Source organism: Solanum stenotomum, chromosome 8 (assembly GCF_019186545.1).
Source record: "Solanum stenotomum isolate F172 chromosome 8, ASM1918654v1, whole genome shotgun sequence".
Classification (NCBI taxonomy): Eukaryota; Viridiplantae; Streptophyta; class Magnoliopsida; order Solanales; family Solanaceae; genus Solanum; species Solanum stenotomum.
The window spans coordinates 312,929-335,521 of record NC_064289.1 but is presented as its reverse complement, the minus strand read 5'-3'; the positions used below and the strand labels follow the sequence as shown (position 1 = coordinate 335,521).

The following is a 22,593-nucleotide window of genomic DNA, read 5'->3' as shown; positions in this document are numbered from 1 at the left end:
TAACACGTTTTTCAAAACATTAAATTTAATAAAATCAAAGGATAATATAATAATATTACCCTTATTATTTGTTTTTAAGGAATGTGTCTAGTCAATAGTAGATAACTATGATTGGACAGAGGGAGTATCAAATATCGACACAAAAAGATTTAATATTTGGTGAAAATTGTGCTAGAATGTCTAATGCACGATTCAAATTTAGTCGAGATGTTTCATGTGGTGAGACATCAAAAAATTAAAATAAAATAAATATACACACCAAAAAATTTAATATTGTGATTTTGATATTACGATTTTGAGGTATTCAATATTTAAACACAAAAAGAATATAATTTAATTGTTTGTACTTTCATATAAATCTTTTTATACTATAATGTATTAGTATAATATAATTAAGAGTTTTTAAAAAAATTATAATCATATTTTTTTTAATTATATTATGCGTATATATAAATCAAAGTTAAATAAACTATATTATGATTTACCTCATTATAAAATATCAAAAATCAAATTCGAACTTATAATGTTGAATCATATGAATTATTTTGATATAATAATTTTAAAAATCAAAGTTAACGAACCACAATTTTTAATACTATAACATGTCCACCGCTAAATGGAATATCAGTAGTTAAAGTTACTAGTCTTTAAGGATCGTTTGGTAGGAGGTATTAGGAGAAATAATTCATGTATTATATATGGTATTATTTAGTACTATGTTTGGTAGACTTTTTGGGCCTAAGTATAACTAATTCATGAATTAGTTACACACCCTACACGGTATTATAGGAGGTATTACTAATACCTTCCATGTGATGGTATTAGTAATACATTGGATTTAATACCATGAGATTATCTATGTAAAGACAAAAATATCCCTCAAATCATTTTATTTATTTTTTTGATTTTATGTTTTATATTTGTACTAGTAAATTTATTTAAATAAATTAGCTTACAATTTTTATTATTTAGAGAGAGTTGTTTGTTAATAAATAAATACAATATTTAAAATGTGAGTTGTTTAACATTTACTAATTGAAAAGGCAAATATATCACCACATGACGTTTGTGATCTTAATTGAATATTTTATTTGTTGGTTTATATGTGGTTTCTAATTGTTTGTATTTTGAACAATTTATAAATTGCATACATATTAAAACTACACCTTGCAATTTTTATATGTAAATATAGATGATTTATTCGATTTTACTATTTTTATCGTCTTTTAGATTTTAAAGTAGATGGTCTATCTATTTTAAATTGAAAATTAACATTTTTAAGTGATTAATTTATTAAGAGAACAATTGTTTACCCTAAAAAAATTCAAGTGAGAAAATAACAAACATGACAACAAATTTGTTCTTCTCCTAGCTAGTTAGAAGGCCATAAAAATATAATATTGTTCGACAATTATCTACATTGACCGATTACGTAAAATAGAAAATCTCATAATAATGCAAAGGTATTATTGGAAAGAAGTTTTTTGTAGAATTTTAATCCAAACATAGGATGAGGCTAGAAGCAATGAACCAAACACTTAATAAAAAATACATCTTGCACTATTAATCTATGCACTAGTAATCTCTGCATTACTAATCTTTGCATTACTAATCCCTGCATTATTTATTTTTTTGCCAAACGACCCCTTAATGTTTTGTACTTTGTTAAAAAGAGAGCTAGGCATTGCACCTAATACTATCCCCATTTTGTCGATTTGATCCACATACAGAATTTCAATCTATCTAAGTTGTTTTTTTTTCAACCAACTGTTCATTCACTTTGAAATAAGTACTATTTTCATAACCTAAAGGGGTTGAACATACGTAGAACTTTACTTACAAATAATGTTAGTATCATTTTTTTTTACAAATCAAATCACTCTTTTATCATTCAAACTAGAGATTTGTGGTTGAGGGTTGGAGAAGTGACAACAAACTAACAAAGGGTGATGTTAAGCAAGATTAATTAGTCTTGTGATGTGATTTATGAAGCCCACAAATCATGGTGAGATTATGAGAAATATGGTGTGAAAACATTTAGTCATATTCATATCATAATAATTAGCTAGTCAAATCGAATATAATAACACAATCCCTTCAACCCTATCTCTGGCTGTATTGTCATTCTCATTTGCTGCTATATGCAGTGTATCCACTGTAGATAAATTTTTATATGATAAATAAGTGTCAAAATCTCATTTTGAGTATTCATGTATAAAATACAAATAGAAATTGACCATATATATAAACAAATCATAGAAACAATGGTGCAGTTACTTGTCCTCTATGAAATTGCCTCTTGAATTGAATTATTAAACTTCTACCAATTTTATTTTTTTTTCTTTCACTTTAACCAACAAAATAATAAAATAAAATACAGGGTCATAATTTGATGGCTAGAAACTGAAGAAAAACAGAAATTAACATTCATAGATTATTTATTACCAAGTAAAATTCAAGCATATATATTTGGATTTTGGGGTTTAGAACCCAAATAAATATCAAACCAAACTCTTAAATTAGTTGTTTTTTTGGGGAGGATCAACATCCACATGAGACTTGCCAGCTTCTGAGCTTTGATCGGTTGTGTCATCGTCGGGGTCATGAGATGGGTCAGACTTATCAATGGAGGCTCGGGCCTTATCAAGCCACGGTTTGAAAGCAAGCTCAATCGCCAGCCACCCAAATGCTAGGGCTCCGAATACCACTGCGGTTGATTTCAACGAGTTGTTATTCTTCGCCATTGAGATCACAAGCAGCTACGTGCCGATGAGGGTTTAGTTTGCTACTCTACTTATACTGTGACCAGAAGAGGAATTAAGATATAGAACCAACCTCCCTTTGGGCCCTCCAATTACGGAAAAGTTTCATAAATAGCCATATCAACCTCTCATATCTCATTTAATCACGCTTTTGTTACGAAACACAATTTTGGACAAAAACTAAAACATGGAATAATTTCACAACTTTGATAAGTTCAAGTGTGGAACCCAAAGAATAATGGCATCACCGAAATTTTGCTAGAGTTTCAAGCCCCATAAACAATTTATGAAATTTATACTCTCTTTTTCTTTTTTTATGACAAACAATTTATGAAATTTATACTTTATAAGTTTAAACCCAAAAACGATTCCTTTGATTCAAAAATTTGATGGGAGTTTCGTTCAATCCTCATATCTCTGATCATCAAACTTAATATTTATTTCAATTCCCAATAGTATGCCACTCTATTCTGAGTAGATGCAAAAGTGACCAATATAGTTGAGTAACTTGACAAAGCAGAACAAAATTGAACGCCATACGAAAGTAATGTTAGCAGACAATATGATGCAACGACATAACATGCTCCTGACTTCAAAGATCCAAAATAAATTGTTGTATGAGATCTATCTTTTTTCCTACTAGAAAAACTAAGAGCAAATCTCTCAATCCGTACACATGTTTACATCAAAAAATTAGAGCAGCTGGAATGCATTTAGCGGCCTCGACCACGTCCACGCCCACGCCCACGACCGCGCCTACGACCACGTCCCATAGGCTTTCCTGAAGAGGAACAATCAAAGGAAGATGTTATTAGAAGGATGTCCAAGCAATAAGGAAATTTAACCATACACCCACAAGGCACAAAAACATCTGAACGTAGGTAGTCCTTAACAATATGACAATACCAGCTGTTGGCTTCACCCTAGGTGTTTCTTCCACCAGCAGCGTCTCAAGATTTAAGTTGTCAGGGAGGATGTAATAACGGATGTTGTTACCACTCACACTTAGGTGATCCAACGTCACTGGATTCTTCCCTTTTAGCGTAATTTTGACAGCCTTCAGATGTGTGTTCATGCTAACATCCACACCTGTAAAAATGTAACTGCCTTCAGAAACTTTTAACTCACAGCTCTCAATTTAGCAACTTCAATAAGGAGATGGATTTAATAGCCACTGTGCCTAGTTAATTTCAAAACACACTGATATGCTTGAATACATATTTCTATATCCCGAATATATCTAGCAATTTTCTGTAAGTATAAGCAACCCCTCAAGGAATAAAAGTCTAAAGCATTGAAAGGACAACCAACAGAGAAAGGTAAATGCTATAGGTCTCAAAATATGAGAACAGGACAAATATTTACTTCTGACTACTATCGTTATCTAGACCAGAGATAAACTCTTCAATACATAGATGGCTATTTTCCATGCAAATTTGACATTTTCAATGCAACCAGCACAAGCCCTGGCACTTGCCATAAAAAGCCTATCTAAGTTTGCTAAGGCATCTCTACTGCCGGACAAAGAAGCTACAGTATGATGATTTTTTCAGAGGATAAAGTAATTATTCTTTATAAAAATGTTTAGGTACAAAGCACACCTGTATATGTATACCAAAAAGCAGAAAGCCTACCTAAAGATATGATGTTCTATCATTCTATGAATGACACCCTATCTTCAACGCATAGAGGTAAATCATAGGAGCACCAAAAAGAAATAAGGGATAAATGGCTACTCCTCAATTGTAAAAAATCTACAGTACAATGAATTACATAGAGAATTCACAACAAGATTACAACAACAGATAAGAATTATAAATGCAACACTAGGTGTTGTTGTCATAAAACTTGGGTACAACAAAATAACTTGTAAGTTGATTGCAAGCCCGCTTAAGCTCAAGCATTCATGCATAGTGAATAACAGTAGTTCGACACAACTTTAGCTCCTCGTCTAGCTGAATTTAAGATTAGTTAACACTGCAGAGAAAAAGTGACTGTCGGAGTACACAACATCATATATGCCACTTACTTCTCACTCTTTGCGCTAGTTCTACATGCTCAAATATCAAATGCAACCAGCCTATAGTACTCCACTTGATGTGTCTACTCTTTCTGACCTAAGTACCTGGAACTTTAACCTCAAGCAGGGAAATAAGAACTTACTCACGCCTCACATAGACAATGACAATCCACAAACAAGTGGAGGCATCATGGTTTTTGCTTATATAATCAAAACAAGTGTTATAAGTTACGGGTATAGCAACAACTAGGTAATCAATACATTTAATATTGAACATAGGTTTTGAAGACAACAGGATTTTGCATAGAAAATAAAAGAGCTCTTGGACCAAATGATTCCAGCATAGAATATTTCACTTGTAGGGACCTGAGATGTGAGAACAATGGTGGCATAATGATCTGGAACCATGTGGAGATGACTTAAATTTCTGAAAAGCACTATGTTATCGACCTATTCTATCGACAAAATGATAGTGAAGGTCTTACAACAACAACAAAAGAAACAACACCACAGTTTCAAACAAGTTTAGTCCGGCTAAATGAATCCTTATTGACCATGTTACTCTGTTTAAACTTATCTCAAGCTAATATTACACAACACTGAAATAATAATAGCAGTATAAAAAGTACCAAAAATTCTTTATACTTTCTACTGATGTATCAAAATTAATGGTGACAGTTATCCGTGAAAATTTAGAAGTATTAGAAAATACTACTATCTCAATAGGAAGTCAAGAGAGATTCTACTGATCCATCTCCCTTAAGTGAATCATTGGTCACTGATTTACTCCCCCCTGATGTGGAGTATTTGTTATTCAGCAATTTTCCTCCCTTAAGTGGATAGAAGCAATGTAGTTCAGGTTGTTTGGTATGGTTGGAACAGAAGTAAGACAAATACATTTCCTTTTTCCATCAAAATTCAGATACACTGAAAAATCCACATAAAAGAATGCACAACCCATCTACTTTTGCTTTCTATCCCTTTTTTACTCACAAGGAAATTAACTTTTAACCTCTTACTTTCATTCCTCTTAAGCTTCTTTTTTCCACCCCAACCAAACATAGTTTTAAGTTTTAAAGCAAAGAATATATGAATGGGGTTAACTTATGAAAAATATTAAGAAAATGACAAAAAGATGATAAGAATCCCATGTTCACTCACATAATTTCTTAGTTTTTTGTTTTGTTTTTTAATATAGAGATTTGTATTTTCAGTATACGAACTGTGAATTAATGAAATGATCCGAATAAAGCAGAACAAATATAGGACACTCATATAGACAAACCAACTAGTTTGGGATGGAGACATCATAGCTGTATTTAAATGCATACAAAGTCATTGTAGGAATTGTTGAGTTATTATAGTGACACTTCAAATTTCTTCGAGTTGTGTAATAATCCAACTTTTAGAGCCACAAAAAAGAGAACGAGAGATGTTATTTTATTGAAGCAGAGTACAATTAACAGAGAGAAATTACAGTTCTCTAGAGTCTAGACATAAATTACAGTGATGATAGGCAGAAATAGCTCTGCACTTGAGAATGAATTCCTATTGATATTTGAAAGGAACTTCATAGTTGGAGAAAGAATGAAGCAGAGATAATATGTGCGATTTAGAGAGGATAAGAAGATAACAAATTCAGAAGGGCAGTGAGAGGAGTAGACAGATTGAGACAGGTTACCTCATATACTTTCTACAGCTTCTCAGCCCTAGTTTCCATGCATTTATGGACATACATAGTGACTCATAGTGGAAGTGAAGCGAACTATTGCAGTTACCATTCATCTGCTATGAACTAACTTAACTTGTGGCATAAACCAAAGTCAGTTTAGCAACTTGCTTTCGTTGTTGTTGTTGCTCCGTTTTTCCACCCCACCCCCAGGAGCCCAGAAGGATCAATAGTGTTCCCACCTATCCTCTGACCCAAACCCTCAACCTACTAGTTGATTGTGGAAGTGCTCAACCACTTGAGCAAAACCTCACTTGTCTGTCATGAGCACTTATTTTTGCATATCCTTTTTAAAATTGTTTGGAAATGCTTTATTTAAGCATGAGAATCTATTGGAAACAACCTCTTTAACTCTACGAGGTAGGGGTAAGAATTGCAAACACTCTGCCTCCCAAGACCTCACCACTTGTGGAATTACATTGGGTATTATGTTGTTGTTGTAGTTCAGCAACTGCCATATACCACCCAACAACTAGACTTTCAGTTAGAGACACTGCCAAATAACTTGTCAACCCAGGAAATCAAATTCATACAAGCACATTCTTTAATTCACATATTGGCGTGAGCAATTCAACAATTACATACGTGCAGATTGTTCATTTTAGACTTGACAGGGAAATACCTAAATATAGCTAAGAAAGAGATAGACAGAAAGATAGGGAGGGTGACCTGTAATGGTTCCATGAACAACGGTGCCGTTTTTGAGCTCAATTGAGACAGTCCCGTTGTTCAGCTTCCATGCATTTATAGAGATACATAGTGACTCACGGTGGAAGTGAAAGAGAATGAAGTAAACTATTGCAGTGACCATTCATCTGCTATGAACCGATTAACTTGTCCTATTTAGCAACTTGCATATCCCACCTAGCAACTACACTTTCAGTAAGCGACACTTCCAAATAACTTCTCTTCCGAATAAAATCAAATTCATACAGCACGTTCTTTAATTTACTTATTGGCGTGAGCAACTCAGCTATTACATAAGTGCAGATTGTTCATTTCAGACTTTACAAAGGTCATACCTAATACGTAAATATAGCAATACAGAATATCTACTGAGAACAAAATAAAAACGAAGAAATTGATAGAAAGGTAGAGAGAGTGATCTGTAATGGTTCCATGAACAACGGTTCCCTTTTTGAGCTCAATTGAGACAGTTTCGTTGTTCAGCTTCATCAAAAATCTGTACAGACAGTTACAGTTAAAGTTAAAGTTAAATCCATGGCTAAGCTCACTAGAAATAACTCACAGAGAATAAAAATTGAAGATGTCGAATGAACCTGACGAGCTTCATTGTGCCGAAGAAATTGAAAACATAGTAGAGTAGGGTTTAGAGCAAGGAGCGCCAGGGGTATTCATCAAAAACACAAGCACGCTCCCATTACAATGGCGTCGTATCGTATTTCATGAGCCCATAGCACATGGACCCGCCTAATCGTGGGTAGAAAACAAGAAAGCCCATTGGACTAAACGCGTGGGCTGTTTCATGTTTTATGAGCAACTTTCACATATAACAAATATAGAATTTATATTTATATGCTATAACAAAGTTTACATAATTGCGCTTTATTGCAAATATATTTATGTATAATTCGCTATACATATACAAAAAAAACAGTTGTATAATTCGTTATACATATACAAAGAAAACAGTTGTATACAAAAGATCAATTGTAATAATTTGTGTATGTATAAAACGAGAAAGAGAGAAAGGCAAAAAAAAATTGGACAGGAAAATATTTGTATTATATAATTATAAGTGTATAGGACAAAGATATATGTATTTGCATGTGTATATACAATTTTCTCTCGCTTTATACAAACAAAAGTGCAATTTATACATTTTGTTTCTGTTTGTATAAAGTGAGAGAGGCGAGTGAGAGAGCGAGATCTGGGAGAGGGGAACGAAGATATATGTATATATTCAATTTTCTCTCGCTTTATACAAACAGAAGTGCAATTTATACATTTCGTTTCTGTTTGTATAAAGTGAGAGACGCGAGTGAGCGAGTGAGATCTGGGAGAGTGGAGAGCGAGATCTGGGAGATGGGAGAGAGGAAAACGAAAATATATGTATATATATAGTTTTCTCTCGCTTTATACAAACACAAACACATTTTATACATTTGCGTTTTTGTATAAAGTGAGAGAGGCGAGCGAGACTGCCACCAAACGAGAGTGGTGAGCGAGATTCCACCAGGGAGAGTGGCGAAAATAGCGATAATTTGTTATAGGGTACAATTAAATCAAATATATTTATAACATTTAATTTGAATTAATAATTTGCTATTATATACAATTTTCCCATGTTTTAATGGTAGGAATTGCACCTGTTAGCCGGTTTCCACCGTGTCCTTGCTATTTAAGTTGTAGCCAATTTGGAAAATTTTAGTTAAAAGTAAGTCACCGAGCACCAATCAAGGATGTGTGCCATATATGAGTTTACAACTTTAATTTAAGCCAATTGGATCTAAAATTTGAAGCTAATGGTAAGATAAGTACACAATGTGTGATGTGCATATTCATATACTTTAATTTGTTGCAAATAAATTATGCCACATAAATTGAAACAGAGAAAGAAAATAAATTCAATTACGTAAAGATAAAAATAAAAGAACAGACCCTCAAAATAATTGATCATCGATCAATTATTAGGATGATCTAAGATGCAAAAGTTGAATCCAATTTTCACTATATTAGTAGTGTATCTTTTTGATAAATTGAAACAGAAAAAGAAAATAAATTTAATTACATAAAGATTAAAAAAAAAAAAAGAATAGACCCTCAAAATAATTGACCATTGATCAATCATCAGGATGATATTATAAAAAATTGTCCTCTTTTTTCGTATGAATAACCGCACTGGCTTCATCAAAACATCGTTGGGTGTCATTAAAACACTATATTTTTCTATTTTATTTTGAGATTCAACCCTTTTTGTTGAAGTGGATTTTTCGATTACATCCATAAAATATAACACATGACATTAGTACTAAATAAAACATATACGACATTTGTTGAAATATTTTTTCTTTATTCAAAATTATAACTCGTCATGGAAGATCATTTCCTCTATACGCTCGAAAAAATAATCCCTTTAGTGCAATGAACTAATTATTTTTGTGTTGTCCCTTCATACTTCAAAAGGCTAATTCGAAACAAGTTACAAAGTATAGTCGATCTAATGAATCTTTCAATTGTACTTCTTGATAGTGTAGATACCTTTATCGATAGGTTTAGTCCAAAATCCATATATAAAATGATCAAATTGTCATCCACCATAATCAAATTGGGGTGGGTGGGGGGTGATCAAGTCTGTTTTCTATGTATATCCAGAATCATTCTTTCCTTTATCTAGACACTAATACTCCTTTGTTTAATTAGCTTGTGAATCCTAAGATCGTGTTTGATTTCATGAATAGGAGAAAGGCATTATATTACTACGTAGAATATTAGATCAGCTTGTGTTTGTATTAATTACCATCAACAAATAAAACGAATGGTAAACAATTGAGATTCTTTTATCTTTAATTTTTTTTTTTCATTCGAGTTAGATAATATTTAGTATGATCGTATCTATGCACCGTTGGTTCAGTTTTCTATATCTTTAATCAGATTTAATAAAATGATGATGTTTTTCTATTTTTAAATCAAGTAACAAAGCGGAGTAGAAAATCACAAGAATTTTAGTCTCCAAAATGGAAATAGAAAATCATGAAGATTTTGGTGTCACACAAGCAGAAAGTAAGATGAATATAAAAATTATTAACATAAAATAAAACTTAATCTCGTACTTAAAGTTTAATATTATTTCATTTCAAGATAGAATGGATGATCTCTAACGAAATAGTCTAGTATCTCAGGCAAAAGCTAAAGCAAATTATTTTAAAAAACAATGTGAAAAAAGAGAGAAGAAGAGAAACTTGAAATTTGAGCGAACTCAGTGTTTTTTCAAAAAAAAAAATATATGGTAGTGCCTATACACAAAAGTCATGTGTCTGTTCGGAAAAATAAAACCTTTATTTTTCATTAATATAAAAAATCAAACATTATTTCAGTTACCAACACAAATTTAAATTAATTTAAATATAGATATTCGAAATACTAGATGCGATTAAAAATAGATCGATTTGTAATGCATCTATATAATTAACACAAGAAATTAGAAAATTGATTTTTCAGGCCACTCACTATTATTATATTCATTCATTAAGTATAAATGTAAAAGGCTATGGAGTGAAATCCTATTTTAAGTAATCAGCCTCCCACTTGGATAAATATATCAGATGTGAAAATATTGCTTTTAATTAGCTAAGATTTGAATATTTTTTTAAAATCAGAATAAATTTTGAATATTAAAATGTCACCGTCCGCATCTGTCTTTTTGTGTGTTTCCCGTGGTCATGGATAAGTTAATTCGGTCAACTTTATTAAGGTTGAAAAAAAAAACAATTAAGGATTATTCGACTTCCATTAGCACTAATTATTTATGATCATATCTCATTTTGTTCCTAAGGTATTTATTCTTATTGGACAATTCCTCATTTAGTATTTTAACCACCGCAAAAATACAGTTGTTTAGAGGCGTGTTTCCGTCCCATATTAGTTTTCATTATTAACTTTACATACTTCTTAGGAACCTATAAATATAAGGTTAATTTTATTATATTATTCTTTTAATATAATAAATACAATGTCTTGAAAAAATGTAATAAGGAAATGACTATAATTAATGATAAAGGGTAAATTAGGAACTAAGTGTAAAATTATCCATTGATTTCATAAAGTGGACAATTATTGTTGGACATTCCAAAATAATACTATAAAGTGGACAATTATTGTTGGACATTCCAAAATAATATAGTGCGGAAAACTATTATTGGACGGAGGGAATAACTTTTACGCGCTCATAATTAGTATTGATTGGTAACTTGAGAAAAGAATAGTAAATACTTACCCTTTATAACATGTTAAATTTACTACTACTCTTTCGATTCACTTTTACTTGTCATTTTTAACTATAAAAAATATTATTTTACTCTCAATATTAATTTATTTATTCGACAAAACGTTTCTCAAAAACTAAGATTATTTATTGAAGATCCATTGAATATTTAATCATATTAATAAACTTCAGAAATTATAACTGTAAAATCAGAAATTTATACTAAATTCATAAATTTAAAATCTAGAATCGGTGTTTTGTTTTTTATTTGAATTAGTGCATACATTTTATACTTCAATGCAATACTATAAGAATAAAAGTATTGGAACCAAATTTGATGGAAATGGTCTATGACACTCCACCATATATAAATACTCAACATATTGGCTGCAGAAAACAAGCTAAGTAGATCCATCATCCATGCATGGTATATCTAGTTGAAATATATCTACAAACATCTAAATTAAAAGAGTAACTTTCTTACAATTTACGTTGTACTCTATATATACAATGAAAATATCAACAAGAATGTGCAACCAAACGTACGTGTCCATTGATACACATTGGGCAACCACCACAAATGGATCATAAGGTTGTGGTGGTGATGGGAGCCACCGGCGCCGGAAAATCAAGACTCTCAATCGACCTAGCCACTCATTTCAAGGGAGAAATAATCAACTCTGACAAAATACAAGTATACAAAAGACTTGACATTGCTACAAACAAAACTACTGAAAACGAACGTCGTTCGATACCTCACCATCTTATGGCTGATCCTTATAAGGAGTTCATAGCCAAGAGCTTCTGTAGCATGGTTTCATTTGCTATCAACTCCATAAGTGGCCGTGAAAAGCTCCCGATCATCGTCGGAGGATCCAATTCGCTCATCGAGGCACTCGTTTATGATAAAACCTACAAGTTATGTACAAGGTACTGTTGAATTGTGTGATATTAATTCCCATTCAAAATATTTAGAGTGCATATGACATTTATAATACGAATGCACTTTTGAGGCCACACTTTAAATTATGTCCCGGCCCCCATTAGTCTAGTGGGCTTAATTTGTCTGGAAAAAAAAATAATAATCTACCAACGATATAGTTTTCATTTAAACGCAAAATCTAGTATTATTCTCCTTCCTTGCCCTTAAAATATGTTTTTAAAAGGGACAAATTTAAAGGTATTCACACAAATATCCAGGGGAATTCATTTGCTTTAATTTAAATCTTCAAATTTTCGAGAATGACCTTAAAAAGGCCATATGGGGCCAATATTCTCTTTTATTAGTATCACAAAACATTTAATTGTTCTTTTAACACAACCCGTTGCATGAAGTTTGATATATAACCCAAACACGTACGGAATCATATTATAACAATGTCACTAGATGGTTAAATTCTTCGAACAAGATATTTATTTAATCATATTTTCAACAGATACGACTTTTATTTCCTCTGGGTCGATATGTCCATGCACATATATACTAAATTCTTTGTTGTCCGAACGAGTGGACAAAATGGTGGATAAAGGAATGGTGAACGAGGTACGTACGGACTATGTTCAATCCTACAAATTCAGATTACTCCAAAGGTATTAGAAAAGCCATTGGTGTTCCAGAATTTGATCGTTATTTTCGAGCAGAATTATCATAGTCCGTCGACGAGGAGACACGTGTTGAGCTACTTGAAGATGCCATTAACGAAGTTAAGATCAACAACTGTAAATTAGCAAGCCAACAGTTGGAGAAAATAAATCGTTTGATAAATGTCAAGGGATGGAATGTACATCGACTGGATGCAACACAAGTTATGTTGAAAAAACGAGGAAAACAGGAGGGAGAGGAAATATGGAAGAATATGGTAATGGAACAAAGCTAGAAAATTGTGACTAATTTCTTGTGTCAAAATAATAATAATAATAATAATAATAATAATAATAATAATAATAATAATAATAAGAGCTCAATGGGTTATTGTAGTACTTACTGATGGGAGAGAGAATTGTTGTCTGTAGCACCAGCATCCTATAAGCTTTGATTTAACAAAAAGAAAAATTGAGGAAGTAATAACCAATAAGTCAAAGCATTATTTGATTGTTTAAATGAAATATCACATGGCCATGTATTAAGCCTACTACTATATACAACTATATATTGACATGTGAGCATAACTTAAGACCCTTAAACCATATTATTATACTAGTCAAATCACAAATGTGATTGAATTTTACGAGCAAATTAAAGAGAAATTCAATTTTAAGCATTTTCTTTTTTAACAAGGTTTGTTTACTAATTAATTACGCCGAAGCTATCGTCAGATAATTAAAGAAGCGTTGTTAACATAAAAAGAAAGAGTCGTCCTCACCCCCTTTTGTCTTCTTTAATTACTCAGATAAAAATAATAATATACCTAACTATGAAAACGTAACATATAAAGATAATGCATGCAACTTTTGTTTTCTTTACGAGTATATAAGACTAACATTGGACGATTAATGCTGAATATGTATATCATCGCTATTAGTAAACAACATCATAATATCAAGCAAAAATGAAGATGATCCAAGCCCAAGGAAAAGTTTCAACTTTGTTACTCCTAATTATAATTTACGTTGGAGGATCAAATAGCCAATTTGCAACTTGGCCCGGCCCTGCTGTCCCTCGTCCACTTTGTCTCTCTCAATTTTCACTTGTGAACAATGCATGTCAATTTTTGCCACTTACTCCTTTGCCTCCACCAGGACCTGCACCAGCACTTCGCCCAGTACCCACGTTCTCTCCAGCACCTGGTCCTGCACCCGCACCTGGCCTAGTACCCACGTTCTCTCCAGCACCTGCACCTCCTACGAGTCTTGGGTATACACAAACTCCAGCAGAAGAGGAATGCTGTAGGTGGATGAAAGCTGTCGATAGCGAATGTGTCTGCTCTCTATTGACTCATTTGCCTACTTTCCTTGCCAGGCCAATCCATCAGTATACTACTTTGGCTCATGCAACTTGCAGTGTAACTTTCACCTGTGGTTCCTCCGCAAGGTACCAAGAAAATGATCATCAGAAGTCACCACACTCTCCATAAGTACCGATTATCTTTAATTAAAACGCACGCTATATATAGTACATGTGGCATGGAGCTTGACGGACTCCTATATATTAATTACCTACTTTATTTACAATAAGTAAAGATTTTTAGGAGGGGATATGGGCCTTTACCTCCTAAAAGTTTAAAGTTTAAATGTACGTAGTATGTATGACTCATTGTATTACGTTTGGTGGTTATATAAGTATTGTATGTCATCATTTGAATATTTTAAGTTATTCTGTTACTTCAATCAACAATCTTAATCAATATTAGCTGCAAAATGTGCCCAAGAATAAACAACACCATGAAACAGACACCATATATTATTGTATGTAAATTACATTGAGGAGATAGGGATGGGGAGCTAGGTAGGAGACGTGCAAAAACTGAAACTTTGTTCCCCAGATAACACTATATATGTACAAGCAGAATATGCAAGAAATCTCCATCCATCCTCTTTTTATTTATGTAACTGAACTCATCAACTGATATAGCCTCTCACACCTTCCCTAGTGCTTTTTGGATATCAGTCTGCAAGTTAATCCAGGGAAAATCACCTCTGTACGTACATGAATCTCATAAAGGGCACTGAATTTGCTACTTGATTTGGAGTCATTAACAAAAATTATATTTCAGAAAATCTATAAGTTTTCCATTAGTACAAGAATTGTGGAGATCTTGCTTATCAAAAAAATAAGAAGAGGGTAAGGTGGTCTGCAATAGACCCTTCCCTGGAGCAGCCCGTACATGGCAGGAGCTTAGTGCACCAGGTTGCCCTATTTTATTATTTTCGCAACAATATTTACTTCTGTGTTACTAAGTTGCTGCCCCGAGACTCTAGAGAGAGAGAGAGAAGCCAACCTCAATTGCCAATGGTGCAGTAGTGGAGCCATAACGCTTGATAGCTTTTCCTTCCTTATCAATCAGAAATTTGGTGAAATTCCATTTGATGCTGGAACCGAGAAAACCACTTTTGCTTGATTTAAGGAATTGGTAAACTGGTGCTGCATCCGGACCATTAATTCGCACCTAGTTTGACTTTCAAGTTTGTTATTAGGTCAACAGAGTTGCAACAAAACGATAAAAGATATTCTCAATAACCAGCTGCAGATAGACTCTTCAAAATCTTGATATACAAGACCAACTAATACATAGAATGCAAAAAGGCCATATATAGCAGGATGATTGCTTCCAACTTCTGGTAAAAGGGCAGAAATATGTTCAAACTTCAATGGTACAACACAATTGAAAAACTAGAATTATTGCCTTTAAATTGAAATAACGAGAAAAAAGGACAAATGGCGGAAAGGTAAAGGTGCAGAGCAACAAAAGCATTTGCCACCTCACACATTCCCATAATACAGTTCCTGCTGATTCGTTAAGTCTACAGAATTAGATCAGGTTACAACAACGGCTATCATTTCCCGATACATTTGATCAGCTTTTTGATCTTTTAACAAGATTTACTCTAGCAAAATAACAAGTTTTCAGTAGGATAACTCTAACAGTCATTTATTTGTTCAACTGAAATACTCACCAGTACAATTAAACACATATACTAAGAACGAACTGATTTCTGAATGCTAAGATGAACATATGGCAAACAAGAAAGGATTCAAACGGAAACAATGTCACATGGTATAGAAACTTATACAAAAGGTAAAAAGTAGACAACAAACACAGATGAGGATTACTTAGCAAACGTTTGGAGACAGATGAAAATCCTTTCTGTAAGGTGGTCTCTGGCCACCAGGCAAATGGGCCACGACTATCCACTAGGTACCTATATCCTCTCACCAGTATATGTAAGTAACTCTTCAATAGGAAGATAGAATGAAATGATGTAACTTTTTTCGCCTTTGCTGGGATTCAAACCCCAGTCTCACGTGGTGTAGAATCCAGCTTAGCATGAAAGTCAGTTTATTACGGCCAGTGCTGTTGTTCCTGTTTCATTTTCTTCATCAAATGTCTCACCACACCCTTGGGCGCATGCAACACAGATGAGACTTATCGAAAATTAAACAAAGGTAAGAAGTAGATAACGAACAAGAAGTAATAACTGGAAATGATGCAATCATATACACTGGAATAATTGGATTCAAAATGCAGCAAGGTTAGACCAAAATGAGCTAAATGCTAAGCTAGCGTTTGGCCATAGATTTCCAAATATTATTTGGGTGAAATTTCACCATGTGTTTGGCCATAGTATTTGAAAAACATATTTCACTTTTTTAGAAAAAATATAATTTATACCCATAAGTTTTAAAAACTATCAAAACTACCATAAGTTTGTATTACAATTCAATTGGATCTTCGTTGCAACAAATAACAAGTAGTGTTTATGACACTGGAGCAATGTGGTAGTTTGGAGTGAGTGCAACAAGCATCATTCCATACATTGTGAAGTAGACAAGCACATGACTTTGTTATCTTGAGTCGGTTTTTCATCAAGAACCATATCATTTTTTTTTTTATGACAAGGGAAACCCGCAGCAGTTATCCTTTGGGTGCGCACAAGGTAAAACCCTCGCTCCTATGCAATAGCTCGCAAACCACATATGAGAGGTAACCCGCACTAGGCAAGCCCAGCACGACCCAGAAGGCAAACCCCCATCAACACTTTCATATTCAATGAATATTTCATCACTACTTTGGTGTTTACGTAAAAAATTATGTAATACAACGCAAACAACTACTATGGAGGATGTTTTTGTAAAAGATAAAAGTTTGGTGTAAAATTTCAATTTTTAAAAGATCCCAAATAATGAGATTTGGCCCAAATACTAGTATTTGGGATATTTGCCAAATAATGGCAAATTGTATGGACAAACACTATTTGCCAAATTTCCCCCCAAATATTACTTGAGAAATCTATTAATTTGTGGTGGAAAGGGGTTAGAGCTTATTGTGCATCCTGCTCGACCGTGTTATACATTTAGATAGTACAACTTATTGTGTGGCAAAAAAAAAAAAACAGGAAAAGCTAATTCTGAAATCCTGTTGATTCTTGCTTGTGGTTAGATAATATATTAATGAGTACTTATTGATGAAGTTTAGTATGTCTTTTAATCCGTGATGGAGGGGGCTGGAGATTAGATTTTATTAGGTGTCCTTTTTGGACTGCTCTACCGTGTTATACATTTAGATAGTTACAACTTATTGTGTGTGGGCCATGTGGCAATAGAACAAAATAGGAAAAGTTGATTTAGTAATTCTGAGTCCTGCTGATTCTTGCTTGTGATAGATAATGTATTAATGAGCAATTGAATGCAGGATCCTATTTATGTGGTTTTACTTATTGATGTAGTTCTTAATTCTTATCATGTATAGAAATAAAATTTGTATTGTATCTGTTGCCAAATTTCCCCCCAAATATTACTTGGGAAATCCCCCAGATACAATACAAATTTTATTTCTATACATTATAAGAATTAGGAACTACATCAATAAGTGAAACCACATAAACAAGATCCTGCATTCAATAGATCAATAATACATTATCTACCACAAGCAAGAATCAGCAGGACTCAGAATTACTAAATCAATTTTTCCTGTTTTGTTCTATTGCCACACACAATAAGTTGTAACTATCTAAATGTATAACACGGTAGAGCAGGCCAAAAAGGACACATAATAAAATCTAATCTCCAACCCCCTCCATCACGGATTAAAAGACATACTAAACTTCATCAATAACTCATTAATATATTATCTACCACAAGCAAGAATCAACAGGATTTCAGAATTAGCTTTTCTTGTTTTGTTTTTTTGCCACACAATAAGTTGTACTATCTAAATGTATAACATGGTCGAGCAGTCCAAAAAGGATGCACAATAACATCTAAGCTCTAACCCCTTTCCACCACAAATCTTGGGACAAACATATATTCTTCAAGTGTCCTGATTTTGCTTCCAGTCTCATGTTTTTTTTACATATATTATGTTCTAGTGGATCTCTGTGCTCTATATGTGTTTACATTTTCAACATCCAATAGGGAAGATTGTGAGCCGCTTCTGTCACCCTTAACGACCACTAAGAGCATAAGCGCAATTCAAACAATAACTAAGTCCATGTCATTAGGTGAAAATGCCTTGATTATCAAAATTTATCATACATGTCATCTTACCTTTTGGAAAATGGGATATTCTGCCTTGAATCTAGAGCAAGCAAATTGTTGTGCTTCCTCACTTGTCCCTGGCTCTTGCTTCAAGAATTGGTTGCAGGGGAAGACCAAGACCTCAAAGCCTGAATTTCAATTAAAATATATACTACATTGTCGTATGTACAGAATCACAAACTTAGTTAAGGGAGTACACACTTGAGAGAAAAATTATGAGTATACGAATATGTCATCATGTATAGTCAGTAACTAATTGTAACAATATGAGGAACAAATTTTGAGAGAAAACGAAAGGATCACCTTCCTCCTTGTATTTGTCGTATAGTTCAGTCAATTGGGTATAGTTTGAGTTTGTGAATGAACTGTTTCAACACACACGCACACCATCACCACATGTCTAAGGGGGTAATATATCATAACAATAATACCCCCACCACACACATTGATGTGACACTTTTCGCTTATTGAGGGTTAATTTAATTAAAAGTCAATTTAACTAATCTTTAGCTAAATTGTAATAGACCAACTCAATAATTTGGATATTAAAGGAACTGTATAGAAGTGCAATTCCTAATAAATACATTTGGACAGAATTCACAATAAAACAAAAGTGTTTGTGATGAAGGGGTCAATAAGTAACCGATACAGATAATAAAGCTTAAAGTTTGGAAATTACTTGCATATAAAAATAATGGAAAAAGGAGGAGTGTAAACCATTTGGAAGAAGAAGCACTTTTTCATTGTAGATGGTGAGGTCTACATCCTTTCCTTTGCTATCCTGCAAATTGGAAACAAAGATATGAGAATGCTAATACACGTTGAAAAGAGATTCTGTAAAAACATAACCTTGACGGTGAATTGGTGGATTCATTTTTGTGGAACTGATGGAGAAGCACCCATTTTGATATGTGTCACAACAACCTCATCAATGGGGTTTAAAAAAAGATGAATAGTTTCCCGCAGATTCTTGGCAACTCACCCAAAGAAAACCTGAGAATTTAAGAAACATCAAGGAAGACTCTACTCCATCATCAGATAATTGTGGTGCGACCCGAAAATGGATCCGACATTTGTCCTATCTCATTTCAACATCAATGCCTTGGTCTTTTAATTTGACATATATATAAACATTAACTCGTATTTATTAGATAAAACAAAATTTGAATTATTAAAAAAGAATTGTAACATAAAATTTCACCCCCTCTTCTTACTAGTCAACTACTTTTAATTTTTACTCTATTATACTTTGAAGAAAAGTAGAAATAATTATTATTATTAAGTTGGATCGGAACTCGCTTTTAATTAATATTTTTCTACCAATAAATCGAGTTTTATAGCATATGAAAAGATTAAATAAAAGCTCATCGTTTGAAATTAAAAATACTTATCTAACATATGTTGGATAGATTGAAATTTGCAAATAAACAAAACAGAATTGTCCACAACAATTACTTTAACTTTTATATATAGTAGCGAAGAATAATGAATTATCGTAAATTGCTACCATTAGTTATTCTTGTTATTGCGCATATTATGGTATCAATGGAACATGGACATAAAAAGGATTAAGTAAAGAATAAAGTTCCATGTCTAACTTCGGTAACAAAAAGTTGTGAGAATATAACCATACTCAAACATGAAGGAACGTCATAAGAATAAGCTCATGAGATAAAAGCAATATAGTACGTTATTAACTAATGAAGGGTAAAATTAGAAGAACATATTAAAATTAGTCTAGAAAATTAAATAATTAAGTTAATTTGAAAAATAAAAAATATTTCAAAAATTCAATTAATTTAAAATGAATGGAGTAACTTTAAACACAAGACAATATTATACGCATACACATATAAATACGTCTTAAATCAATAATTCTATACTATAGTAACTATAATATAAATTCACAAACAAGTGAAATCAAACACTTCCATCTGGCACATGAAAAATATCTTTCTAATGATATAATATAATACTACAAATATCAAAAGTAACGTTTTTTTTTTTTCAAAGTACTCAATCATGCTATATCGATTTGTCTCTTTCTTCCCTACAAAATTACACACTATAACTGTAAACAAGTCAAAAAGATATACGTGTTGGTAGGTTGTTTGAAGAAACACTTGTAAGCACATCACTTGTAGAAAGAAGCACAAACATATATTAAAATCCAAAATATTTATAGCCCTGCCACGTATTACATAAGATATTTTCGAGCCACTAAAAAAAAATGGAGTATGTATTTAATAAAGGACACGTGTCCATGGATCCTTGCTTGCTTGCTTCCATACGATTACATTGACCCGAAGAAATATTATATCCGTATGGTCTCTATCATCCAATCAAAGAGAAGCACGTAGCCAAGTATTTTGCAATGATGTGATGGGCAGGTATTTATTTATCTATACTACTCTTAGCCGTTTATTTAAGTTCCCAAAAACTACTTTACTGACCACATTCTCGTCGGAAAAGTAAGTATGAGTGACAATCGGAGTCAAAGACGGCGGGTCGGAGAGTCGTCCGAATCGGGAATTTACAATGAGAGGATTCTTATCTTGGTGTTTGCGTCAATGAATTGGGATATTCGTACACTATGTCAAACGGCGTCGGTCAATAGGAAACTCCGTGCAGTTGCGAGAAGGATTCTATGGAGAGAGCTATGCGTGTATCGAGCTCCGCAAATGATAACGGCGTTAACTGACGGCTCTCCGAGCGGTAGAATTGGCGGCGGATGGCAGGCGATGGCAAAATTGATGTTTTTCTGCAATGGATGTCAATCGACCCGGCATTTCCAAGTGCGCGAATCGGCATCGGGTCACTTCGTGAAAACATCTCGGTTTTCGAAGACATCCGGTCGGAGTTTTTTGGTGAAGAAATGTAGAAGTGATTTGCTGTACGTGAGTGATCCGTGTGAGCATCCAACTGGGAGCGATGATTTGGGGCTTTTCAGAGGGGTATTTTGGGGATTTATGAAATCTAGGACAAGGGCGAGTTTGATCAGAAGACGAGTGGAGCTTGAAGAAGGAGCCAAGTGTCCATTCTGTCGAGCTCGGGTTTGGAGTATGACGGCGGCTCGGCTCATACCCAAAAGTGCGGCGCGGCGGCTTGGTTCGATGGAGACTGGATTGGAGTACTTTGTATGTGTTAATGGGCACTTATATGGTGCTTGTTGGCTGGTTCCTTTATCGTCTGATGAAGGTGAAGAAAAAGATGGTGATGATGAAGATGAAGATGAAGCTGAAGATAGCAGTGAAGAAGCTGACCAGAGATTTGACGGCGGCTGCTATTTTCGTCGTGGGAATCAGATAGTAATAAATGGGTGTCTGAATTACGGGCTTACTTCTTGATATGACCAAAATGGAATCAAAAGGGACGATGTTCAAGCAGGAAGAAGGGAAGAGGGATCATTTTTGTAGTTCAGCTTGTTGTTAACTTGAGAATATGAACTGAATCAAAATTTTCTGTTTATTTGATGATTTGTATAAGTTTCTATTCTTAAGAAAATCTTTTCTGTTACTATTAGATTTCCAGTGCCTGATTCAATTGTGCAATATACAATCTATTTCCAGAAAGAAGAAAGTAAACATTGTAAGATAGGAAGTTAAAAAATAAAAAGGGCATCCCACATTAATAAAAGGGACACACTTCAAGAGAGGTGTAATGTAGATTAGCTTATCTTAATGCAAATATTAGTTCCACAATATAGATCAAATGGAGGAATTTTTACTTTGTTGGATAAGAAGTTGAAAAGAACAAATTTGGAAGACTCACATAAATACATCAGATGTCAAACAGAAAAAGGTAGCTAAAACTGAAAACAAATAAAAGAAAGCATAATCACAAATTGTTTAGTTTGATATAGTTCACAAATAACTGCATTCCATGCTAACAAACAAATTTGGTTGCCCGCACGATCGATAAATAGTCAACATTTTTCTTCAC

The 22,593-nt window shown here is 33.3% G+C and overlaps 4 protein-coding genes and 1 pseudogene across 4 annotated transcripts; 3 read left to right on the top strand and 2 right to left on the bottom strand.

The window, feature by feature from the left end:
- Positions 1 to 3,261: 3,261 nt before the first annotated feature.
- On the bottom strand, positions 3,262 to 7,805 carry LOC125873181 (small nuclear ribonucleoprotein SmD1b-like). Its single transcript, XM_049554070.1, has 4 exons — positions 7,792 to 7,805; positions 7,671 to 7,694; positions 7,181 to 7,233; positions 3,262 to 3,851 (listed from the first exon to the last, which is right to left on the bottom strand). Exons 1-4 carry the CDS (start codon positions 7,803 to 7,805, stop codon positions 3,574 to 3,576), a joined length of 369 nt encoding a protein of 122 aa, XP_049410027.1. The 3' UTR covers positions 3,262 to 3,573.
- A 4,231-nt stretch (positions 7,806 to 12,036) lies between these two features.
- Positions 12,037 to 13,357, top strand: LOC125872267 (adenylate isopentenyltransferase 3, chloroplastic-like; annotated as a pseudogene).
- A 638-nt stretch (positions 13,358 to 13,995) lies between these two features.
- On the top strand, positions 13,996 to 14,826 carry LOC125874967 (pectinesterase inhibitor 10-like). Its single transcript, XM_049556013.1, has one exon. The coding sequence runs from the start codon at positions 14,006 to 14,008 to the stop codon at positions 14,528 to 14,530; it is 525 nt and encodes a 174-aa protein (XP_049411970.1). The 5' UTR covers positions 13,996 to 14,005; the 3' UTR covers positions 14,531 to 14,826.
- Positions 14,827 to 14,894: 68 nt separating this feature from the next.
- LOC125874968 (probable glutathione peroxidase 5) lies at positions 14,895 to 19,715 on the bottom strand. The gene is made up of 6 exons (XM_049556014.1): positions 19,501 to 19,715; positions 19,331 to 19,432; positions 18,955 to 19,016; positions 18,661 to 18,779; positions 15,395 to 15,562; positions 14,895 to 15,064 (listed from the first exon to the last, which is right to left on the bottom strand). The coding sequence occupies exons 2-6, from the start codon at positions 19,393 to 19,395 to the stop codon at positions 15,032 to 15,034; spliced, it is 447 nt and encodes a 148-aa protein (XP_049411971.1). The 5' UTR covers positions 19,396 to 19,432; positions 19,501 to 19,715; the 3' UTR covers positions 14,895 to 15,031.
- A 1,371-nt stretch (positions 19,716 to 21,086) lies between these two features.
- Positions 21,087 to 22,178, top strand: LOC125875137 (EID1-like F-box protein 3). The gene has a single exon (XM_049556229.1). The coding sequence runs from the start codon at positions 21,129 to 21,131 to the stop codon at positions 21,996 to 21,998; it is 870 nt and encodes a 289-aa protein (XP_049412186.1). The 5' UTR covers positions 21,087 to 21,128; the 3' UTR covers positions 21,999 to 22,178.
- The last annotated feature ends 415 nt before the right edge of the window (positions 22,179 to 22,593 follow it).